The sequence below is a fragment of the Mytilus galloprovincialis genome, chromosome 3 (genome assembly GCF_965363235.1).
Source record: "Mytilus galloprovincialis chromosome 3, xbMytGall1.hap1.1, whole genome shotgun sequence".
Taxonomy (NCBI): Eukaryota; Metazoa; Mollusca; class Bivalvia; order Mytilida; family Mytilidae; genus Mytilus; species Mytilus galloprovincialis.
Window position 1 is genome coordinate 56,199,002 of NC_134840.1, and position 11,525 is coordinate 56,210,526.

The 11,525-nt window shown below is 32.1% G+C and overlaps 1 protein-coding gene across 1 annotated transcript; it reads right to left on the reverse strand.

Annotated features, from left to right (window-relative positions):
- Positions 1 to 1,799: 1,799 nt before the first annotated feature.
- On the reverse strand, positions 1,800 to 11,087 carry LOC143068389 (uncharacterized). Its single transcript, XM_076242401.1, has 7 exons — positions 10,981 to 11,087; positions 9,153 to 9,307; positions 8,858 to 9,019; positions 8,129 to 8,169; positions 7,459 to 7,587; positions 3,668 to 4,081; positions 1,800 to 2,093 (listed from the first exon to the last, which is right to left on the reverse strand). Exons 3-7 carry the CDS (start codon positions 8,983 to 8,985, stop codon positions 1,867 to 1,869), a joined length of 939 nt encoding a protein of 312 aa, XP_076098516.1. The 5' UTR covers positions 8,986 to 9,019; positions 9,153 to 9,307; positions 10,981 to 11,087; the 3' UTR covers positions 1,800 to 1,866.
- Positions 11,088 to 11,525: the final 438 nt, after the last annotated feature.

The following is an 11,525-nucleotide window of genomic DNA, read 5'->3' on the forward strand; positions in this document are numbered from 1 at the left end:
CTATAAAGATGATGTTCTTTCACTAAATAATTCAAAATTTGGTGACTATTTTGAACGCATCTATCCCATCGAACTAGAGATAAATGATACAACAGATACAGTTATGTCGTCCTCATATCTTGACTTACATCTAGAAATTGATAATGACGGTCGGTTGCAAACAAAACTTTACGACAAAAGAGATGATTTCAGCTTTCCAATTGTGAACTTTTCATTTTAAAGTATCAACTTTCCAGCAGCACATATATACGGGGTATATACCTCCCAATTTATAGGATATTCCCGTATGTATTTCCTATCATGATTTTCTTGATAAAGAGTTGCTGCTCATAAGGAAGCTATTAAAGCAAGAGTTCCAAATGGTGAAGTTGAAATCATCCCTTCGTAAATTTTACGGACGCCATCACGAGTTGTTTGACCGTTATGGAATAACAGTTTCACAGATGATATCGAATATGTTCATTACGTCGTAACTACAATCCCCTTCCCTTTCATGAATGTGACCTACCGAATTAGACTATGAACCGGATAACATGAGCAACACGACGGGTGCCACATGTGGAGCAGGATCGGCTTACCCTTCCGAATCACCTGAGATCACCCCTAGGTTTTGGTGGAGTTCCTGTTGCTTATTCTTTAGTTTTCTATGTTGTGTCATGTGTACTATTGTTTGTCTGTTTGTCTGTTTCATTTTTAGCCATGGCGTTGTCAGTTTATTTTCGATTTATGAGTTTGACTGTCTCTCTGGTATCTTTCATCCCTCTTTTACTTATGAAGTTGATGTATGAAATCTACTATCAGGTGCAGAGGTCGATGTTCTAGTTTAGAACGAAATAATCCCTTTCTGTAACTGCGAGCACCAATGATCGAGATAATAAAGTTTGGGTTGAAATCTTAAACATCTAGGTTTACCCAGAAACAAGTAAAGAATTTCGAAAGCATTGTCACATATTTTTTTGTTAACTTTTTGTGTTTATTTTGTTATTTAGATAATTTGATATTTATGGTAGATCTTTGATAGACTCATGTTCTGATATTTGTAGGACTCTAAAGTGCGATGGTACTCTAAAGTGCGATGGTCACGCAAAAGTGCGATGGTCTACGCTAAAGTACGATGGTGTCTCACGCTATTTAAAGTGCGAAGGTATATCACGCTAAAGTGCGATGGAACAATAGGGTACTGTTTAAGAACTAAAACATTTAAGTACATAAATGTTAAAAACAAGTCTTTTTGCAAAAGCTAGTATGCTAAGGCATAACATATGATGTGATCAGCTTTATAATTTACAGTTAGGCTTAATTGTATCTAAATTAAGAGGTTTGACCAAGTAATAAAGGTAAATAATGTAATATTTTAAACTTTAATTTTATGTCGTAACATTGACATTGGTAAAATATACTCACTTGTCAAAAATTGAACGAAGATAACCAAAAAATATGTTACTAGTGGGATTTCGTGTAATAAAAAAATATCCTATAAATCATGGTTAGGTATTGTCAACAAAATATATGCTATCGGTTTTTTTTTCATTTAATAATCAATGTTAACAATATAGAGTTTAGAATGGGGTATAAGTTAGTTAAACACTTTGGGATACGGCGACGGGATTTCTTATCCAGACACACCTTTCCCCGCGGTATAACTATTACTTACTGATTTATCGACCATCATTTATTGAATGAATTATTGACCACGCCGAACGTATTTTCTCAAAGAGCTAACTAAAGTTCAATCTTAATAGTCCTGATTTCGGCTACCCTTCAGTGTTTAGTTTTACATGATAAAAAACAAAAAAACGTTTTCAAAGCCCAAAATATATTTGGTTTTAGAAAGAACATTCTACAGTTATTAATTCTGAAATTATTTCATTTTTCAGAATTTATGTCAAAACTGTCGTTTGACGAATTCATAACTTTGAGTTGATTTTTCTTATTGATCACCTTATATCCCAATATTCCACCAACTGCTCCCAATGCAAACAGTAAAATAGAAAAAAATATTGTAAATAAAGTCACTGGTTCTGATTCAAAGCAGATATGTCCTGAGGTCTTCTTGTGTACATTGGACGTTTTACCCAGTTTTACAGAATCACCTATAAATATGAAAAAGCTGTTAACATTTAATGACATATTTGAACACATGAAGTAGGCCTAGCCTTGTGTGTTAAACAAGCTATATCTCTTTTTACCTTTTTCCCAACTTATTATTTAAGCATGAATTTGTGTAATTAACTTAGGAATGCATATTCAGTAATACTAGTTATCTCACAAACTAGGTATACTACATACCAGTTTGTTAATTTGAACCTTACGTTGTTTGACATATTTTAACCTTTCGTTTTAAGATTGTCTTTTTTTCATGGTATTACAGCGTGTAAATTCTTATATTACAGCCACTTATATATGCATCTTAAAGCCAGCATTTCTTACAGAACGCAGGGAATTATATTTTAGATTGATATATGCATATTAAACCAGCATTTCTTATAAAACGCAGGGAATTATATTTTAGATTGATATATGCATCTTAAACCAGCATTTCTTATAAAACGCAGGGAATTATATTTTAGATTGATATATGCATCTTAAAGCCAGCATTTCTTACAAAACGCAGGGAATTATATTTTAGATTGATAAATGCATCTTAAACCAGCATTTCTTACAAAACGCAGGGAATTATATTTTAGATTGATATATGCATATTAAACCAGCATTTCTTACAAAACGCAGGGAATTATATTTTAGATTGATATATGCATATTAAACCAGCATTTCTTACAAAACGCAGGGAATTATATTTTAGATTGATATATGCATCTTAAACCAGCATTTCTTACAAAACGCAGGGAATTATATTTTAGATTGATATATGCATCTTAAAGCCAGCATTTCTTACAAAACGCAGGGAATTATATTTTAGATTGATATATGCATCTTAAACCAGTATTTCTTACAAAACGCAGGGAATTATATTTTAGATTGATATATGCATAGTAAACCAGCATTTCTTACAAAACGCAGGGCTAACTGTACACTCAAGTATCCCGCGTCATAGAGATGTATCTTTAGAAAAGTACTTGTTCGGTCTAGTACCTCGGCAAACTGGCACATGTAATTATTGTATTTAACATTTAACGTCCAAAATCAGATTGGACGTTATTTTGTATTTTTACATCATACAGTTAAACACACAGCTTAAAAGGGCGTTTGAATTGAGTATACATGGAAGGCCTGAAATAGTCCAATAACAACATTTACAAAAAAAAAAATAATGTCAATGATATGACTCAATGTGTACTAATACATCCTGCACAACCAATTAACATTCAAAGATAGGCGAAAGATACCAAGGTGACATTCAAACACAAGACCTAAGATAGTGGTTAACGCCTATAATTACTTTTAACAACGACAATTATAATTGGCGAAAATCTTCATTATTATTTCAAATCATCAGAATGACGATGGCTGTTTTGTTCCAAATGAACGAACAACATTACAGATAAAACAAAGTTTAGGCAAAACGAAGTCCTGAACAGAATGAAACAATCATTGTCTCGGAATGAATTGCATAAGTCCTCCGACTACATTAAAGCAACAGTAGTTTATCGGTGTTCAAAAGTTATTAATCTATTGAGAGAACAACCCCCCAAAACTATTAACTTACCATTTTGCGATGTATTCATTGTTGACGCTGTTTGTATGGATGATGAAGTTGCTTTTATAACGTTTGAATATAAATTTACCACTGTCGCAATCTGTTTTGTTATATTTGTTGATCTCATATGTGATGTTGTTTTTTGTGTTGTTGTCTGTGCATACTTTCTACTCTTTGTAGGTGTCGACGATTTCGGAGTTAGCGTAGTCGTACTTTGTTGAGTGTTTGTGGAGGTCGTTTTCATGATTAAGGTGGTGGTTGGCATGGTTGTGGATTTCGTTGCAATAGTTTTGGTCGTTGTTGGCCTGGTCCCCGGCCTTGTCGTACTCAGCTGAGTAGTTGATATCGTCGATGGTATGTTCGTGGTTTTAGTAGTTGTCATTTGCGTTGTTTTCATAGGGGTAGTTGTGGGTATATCTGAAACTGAGCGTACAAAATACAATTGTATTTGTGTTTTATGGGTCATTGTACAGTTCTTAAACGATATATTCTCTAAATGGGAATTAGAAAACTAAAGAATAATTTTCTAAGATAGTTTCTGCATCATTAATTTATTTATTTTTTCATTTAATTCGTTTGTTGTTTAGAGATTTTTACGATAGTACTCGGCCGACACTCGGCTAACCGAGAGATTGGTCGGTTAATCTATATTGAGTATGCGGCTATATGGGAGATTGGTCTGTTAATCGGGTTGGTTATACGTCTGTTAAGAGTAAAACGCACAATTTAATGTTAAACTGTATCAAATATACAGATTTTTGGCATATTATAAGAACCAAATCAACAAAAGAAAAGTGTCTGACAAAATGATATCTGTCATAGAACATTTTCCACTTGTAAAAACATTTCATAGTCTACGCAGTTTTCAGTAAAATTAAAAGGCGTCGCGCAAGTATGTAGTATTTATGCTTATACGCATAGGAATTTTATAAAAGTCGAAACAAACAATTTTAGATATCATTTAAAGGACACAAAATAGTACTTTGGGTCTAAAAAATAAATTTGCATTGGTGAATATTTCATAATTGTAATATAACGTGAATATTACCACGTTTTAGTGAAAATTATGGGAATAAAGTCTGTTAATGTGTTGGACAATTGAAATTGTGTCAGTTAAGAGTTATTTAGCCACAGTTATTTTTGCTACCTTTATATTTTCCCATAGAAAAAGTTAAGAATGGGATGTTCCTAAGTAATAAAAAAAATGATAATACGGTGCAACAGTATCCTACGGAAGCGAATTAGCGCCACACATTTTTTTTTTAATTTTTCTTCCTATATTTGTGTTATAACGCAAACCTCAAATATCTTGATTGCAATTGTTCATTAAGTTTTGTAAAAAATGTCCGTCTGTCATTCATTTCGGTTGTGATTTACTAGTAAGAGCATTTTTATTTTGACTTTCTTTGCATTTTATTGAAGCGTGTCACTTCAATATAGCGTGATATAAATTGGCCTCTGAAATATGCATGCATTTATTATTAATGTTTTCAATCAGCCTCAATTTTTGTGTCTGTTCAAAGTAGCACGTTCTCAAATCCGACTGAAAGTGTCTTTCTAATACAACACAGGGTACCGGTAAAATAAATATAAACTGTACATCTGTCCTGTGCATATAAATATTTGTCACTGGACGAAAAACCCTAATTCGTAAGCATCCTCCAATTGGTTCTTTATTTCTATTACTTAATCATATGTTGTTTACAAAAAAAAGTAAAATCACAAAAATACTGAACTTAGAGGAAAATCAAATCGGAAAGTCCATAATCACATGACAAAATCAAATAACAAAACGTATCAAAAACGAATGGACAAGAACTGTCATATTCCTGACTTGGTACAGGCATTTTCAAATGTAGAAAATGGTGGATTAAACCTGGTTCTATAGCGCTAACCCTCTCAATTTAATGACAGTCTCATTACATTGATGGCGTTAAATAAACAGACACAATAAATAAAATAGTCAAAATATGGGTACATCAGTCATCATCGTATAACAATTTTAAAAGAAACAATTTTAAAACAGAACACAAAAACATCTACTATCTACGAACACATTCATTGATTTGAGTGTCTGACATCAGAAAATTTTATACGTCACATAAATTTGTCGTTCAATGTGCATACAAACGATTTTAAAATTTTACATAGGCAATGTTAGTCATTCTCAAGAAGTAAATGGAAAGGAGCGAATGCAGCTGCATTTGTTCATCTTAAGTTTTAATACATTTTATTCCGTTTAGTTCCTTTCTTCATAAGTGTAGAGGAGAACGGCAGTTGTCCGCATGTAAACTTCTAGCATTTGTCACCAATATGAGTACATCGCAATCCGTTACTGTTTCAACACCCAGGAGTGTTTCATGTGTGTATTCTTAAACAATCATTATTTTTTCTCTCTTTTTTAGCAATGCATCACTCTCTACTGTCCTTATCTATTATTCTATATTCTGCTACTCCATCCAGATTATCGTGTATACCATGAGGGTTCGGATTGGGGGTGTTGTTTATTTCTGTATTCTTTTAATTGTTATGTCACGTTTCTTCCGTGACGTTTTTTCCTTTTACCTTTTATTTATCTTACTCATTATTCTTTCTCTATTCTTTATATTTTAGCATCCCAATATATTTTACTTACTGATGTTTAGTTACATTACGACGTTTATCTCTGATTTATATACTGGTTACCAATGTAGATGACAAGTTGGTGTCATGCATGACAATTAAACAGAATCCACATGACATATGCGACCATTCTTGGATGAAATTAACATTACTTTAATATTACACTTTTTGAAACCGTTTTTATCAATTTTCTATTTCCATTGTTTAAATTGTTCATTGTTCACAGTGGCGGATCCAGCCATTTTAAAAATGGGGGGTTTCCAACTATATGCTCCCTTTCAAATGCATTGATCGGCAAAAAAAGGGGGGTTCCAACCCCCGGAACCCCCCCCACCCTGGATCCGCCACTGGTTCATGTGTTGTTTCCGTATATTTTATGTTTCATTGCTCATGTGTTGTATCCGTATATTTTAGCCGCTCGTCTTGAGCCTACCCATTTGATCCGATAACACCCCATATAGCAATAAAATTATACTTTTATTGCCATTCATAACTCTTAACAGACCAATTAACAGACCGGGTTTTATACATCCGACCCATTAACAGACCAGGTTTTAATTAAAGATTGATGTATGTCACCAAAATACAGATTTTCGTGAAGATTTTTCACACAATGATTTCAGTATGGTTAACAAACATAATGCCTGTCTTTTTTCGATGTTTAAAATATTGCATGCACGTAAATTCAACCAACGTGTCATTTTGTGTACAGTTTGTGTGTGTAAAATGTGTATAAATTTATTGATGAGTAACCCGCCTTTTCATTTTATAGATCGTACATTGAAGCTAGAAAAATAATAATTACACCACTGGATTCAGTACATTGAATTGTTTTGTTAGACATGAATATTTTTATGATAAACATATATTTAAAAAGTTATACAGTGAAACATGCTGAACTTTCAATGATTTTCTCGATAACACCTGATTAACAGACTTTAGCCAACCCGATTAACAGATATAGCCGCATACTCAATATAGATTAACCGACCAAACTCTCGGTTAGCCGAGTGTCGGTCGTGTAGTAACAGATGTTTGATAGTCTGTGTTAAATTCTATTCGAAATGGTTGATTATTTTAATTAGTTTTTAAAACAAGCTATAACTGCAGTTATACTTTAGTTTGTTCTTTTAGTCTTTATCTTTTACTATTTTTATTTTTATTGAAATACTCATTACCTGCAATGCATACTTGTCCAATCAATCTCATCTTCTTCGGACAAACACATTCTACTTTTAATGATGACCCAATTCTTGAACACGATTGATTTTTATTACACGGATTTGGGTTGCAAGGATCTGTTGCATCTGAATCAAAAGAAAGAAAATCATTATAAAAGAACCTACAAATAGCATTGCACTTCTGATATCCAAAAGAATATGGAATAATATATGATATCCGTTACGTATCATTTTAAACACATATAACTGTTATAATAAAATGCCAAGAATTCTAAAATATGAAAATTAAAAAAAAAAAAAAGTCATTTTAGTCTTGCTTCAAACTACATATTAGCCATATATTACCAACCTAGTAGTCAGCACTTCAGTATTGACATGAATTATCCAGTGATAAAGTCCTATTACGAATTTCAACTGTTAACAAAACTTTGATTTGTTTTCGAAATATAAACCCTGGAATAGATTACCCGAACTTAATCTGAATTTTGAGTCCTCAGTGATCTTGAACATTATAACTTGTTTTATTCGAGCGTCACTGATGAGTCTTTCGTAGACGAAATGAGCGTCTGGCGTACAGAATATTAATCCCGGTACATGCATATATGGGTTTAATTCAAAATGGCTTTAAGTCTATGAGACAATTTAAAAAATCATTAGTGATACTTACCCCAAGCTATCAGTGTTATGCATCTCATGTCACTTGTATGTCTAAAGTTTAAAAAAAAAAAAGGAGAATAGTATTCAATGTGTCAAAATATTTTTACGTAAACGGCAGATGGAAATTGTCCAATTGAAAATGTGACGCGTGTTCAAAAGACGGTTACGTTTAAACATGAAAATTGTCCTTTATTGGTTAACAATAGGCATATCAAGCTAAATTAGTGCACAATTATAATACATACAAGTTGATAAGGAATTTTTATTTAAAATCACTCCTTATTCAAATATCCTTAATATCGAATAATTACTATCTTTGTTTTATCTTATGTCAGATGAAATTTGTTCATATGTTACCACTGCCGTTGTATGTGCACATGATGTCTATTTTTACCATGTCTGCTTCACTTAGACGCATGGTCATTTAAAAAAAACAAGCCACTGATTTCTTCCAACGATTTGATTTCATAATAGATGGGTCCCTGTTGTGTGATTGGATTGACCAAACACTGACATGACAAAAAACCAGCATAACATAACAATAAACATAAAAAACAAAAATGACAGACATCAACTAAGGAGAACCGCTGGATTACAGGCTCTTAATATTGAACGGGCACATATATTATATGCCAATAATAATTACGAAGTCTTATAAGTCAATAGCAATCAATAATCTGTGCGATCGGTCTTATATGATTCATAAGTGAAAGCTATTTGTGCATTTTTGAAATTTTACCCTGTGCTATCTTCAGCCATGCCACATACAATGTGATTCCCTTGGTCTTTTACTGTCGGTGTCCATGACATTTCCCAGAAAACGACTCCGGCTCTGTTTGGAAGGTTTGTCGGACCTTTTAAAACCATTCCTGCAGGCCTGGTTAGACTAAGTTTGGTCACGCTGCAAAAAAGTTTAAAAGGTATAATAAAAGACAATAATATGCATACAAGACGAATAGTCGCTTACTTGAAAATCCTTCCCAACTATACGTTATATTTTCATAAATGAATAACCATTTTTGATTTTGTCTTACGTTTCATTTTTATCTGCCAAGTTTGCAGCATAAATCTTCTGTGTAAATGAATTCCCAGCAGAAATGCTGATTTTTGTTCCCGCAGGAGGAGTAGGCGAGACAAATTTTGGTTTCCAATCACATGGTGAACTTTTCCCCACCAGATGAATGAGAAACTGAAAAAGAAAAATAACATCACATGATTGTATGAAAAAAGTACAGTACAATAATTCAGCGAATGTAGAAACGGTTACAGTAGGAGATGCTGGAAGTTAAAAATTAAAATAAACTATATATAATGTTTTACTTATCTAAAAGAAATTGTATCTAAATTTAAGGTAAACAATTCAGAAAAATATCACAAAAAAACAAAACCTCAAAATAGAACATTTATTTTTAAAGTAAGAAGAACTTTTTTCACATCAGATTAAAAGAGAACTGTCAGGACAAGAACTTTCGGAAGACGATGTGAAGAAATATTACGTTTAACTTTCACTTGAAAACTATAGACAAAGCCGTGTAATTGTCGCATTGCTTCTCAGTTCATTATTTAAATGCTGATTCTCAAATTTTTGTATGAAAAACAGGCACAGAACAAGTATTCAGAGAAACAGTTACAAGGTTGATGGTTAAAGTTTTAAAAAAGTGAATTATTGAATATGATTATTTATTGAAAGAAAGTATTCAATTGTATCTTAATTTATGACAATAATTTTTCAAAAATCTTACAAAAGAACAAAAACCTTATCTGTTGAAAATAGAAGGCTTTTTCAGTAATAAGAACTTTTTAACACCAGATTAATTGAGAACTCTAGGACGACTAACTTCGGAAGCCTATTTGAAGGAATTGTATTTGTTTAACATTCGCTTAAAAACTCTAGACACTGCAGTTTATATTATTATTGCATTTATTATCTATAAATGTGAATGTGGATCCTAACAAAATTGTCAAATTTCCGTTTTTCTTTGTGTTGTTTAAATTATTAGTACATACGCTACGAGATGTAGAAAAAAAATCAATAAATGTGTTTGGTTAAATCATTCATGAAAGTGAAATAGTGAAATAAAAATTCGCAGTTCGGTTCAGTTTTGTCAAAATAAGCAAAGACAAATCGCTAATAAATAATTCGACCCCATTAAATCCGTATAAATGTGAACTGCAATTGAACCTTTTAGTTAGAGATAAAAACATATTAACTAGGCGTGTTTAGCTGTTCAAATGTCGAAAAGAATGCCATCATTTGAAGTGAAACAAGGGTAAATCATTTAGTTAACTGATTCGATCAACAAAAACCATTTTTTATACAGATAAGAGTGATTATTGAAACATTGTTTTAATCTATACGATGAAATCAAGCCGAAAAATCCAATTCCACGAGCTCGTTATCTATTTATATGTACAGTATGTGTATGTTTATATCGGATGGTGTGATCGTCATCAGTCTTGGAAGGTCACCTTGATGGTTAACTAGATGGCATCAGGACTAAAATACACAAAAAATGATGATATATATTTTCGAGTTAAAGCATCATGAACTGTTTATTTTAGACTATTTTAATTTGGATAAACGTTTTAGTTGTTATTAGTCGAATATGAGAATTTGGGTCAAACTGGTGCGCATGAATTTGTCAGGTAATACCCCTTTAAACAATTGTTTGTCAATTATATATATATAAGTTTTAAAAGATGTTTCCGCACATCTGTTAAGATGCTCCTTAAAACACTTATGATGCGTAATTTAGAAATCGAAAAAGGTTACAAAATGTTTTAATGTATTTCGAACTTCAAAATAATCAACTTCCATTATGTTGTTGTATCTATTGTAGACGTTTGATATTTCAGTTTTACCTGTCATGGAATAGTTGACATAGGTGTTGTCTCATTAAATTGTTCCTTGCCAATGTGTATTGTTTTCGTAGGAAAGTCTTCAATTGGGAGTGCTACTGCATACCAACCGTCATTTGCGTAGTTACTTCCACTCGTAGCGTTGAACTTTAACGTGCAAGTGTCCTGAATTTGAAAACACAAAACTCCATTTACCTAATGATATTCCAATAAACAAAGGTCTATAGAAACGAACACATCTATTTTGCTCTCTACCTAGACTCATATCATCCCTATTGACATTGTAGACTCAGAATATAGGTTTGGGTGAAATTATCCAAGAATTCTTTAAAGTATAATTTCCAAATTAAAACATAAATCCTGGTGCAGAATTAAATAATATCTTAATTTTCTTATCCAAAGTAAAATATATAACTGTGTACATACATATTTCAACATATTTATGAAAACACGTATCAATAAAGATATTCAACCAGTAATTAAACTTTATAATGCAATTTGAACATGATTACAAAATGATCAAAGTATTTATCTGCATTCCTTTTAGT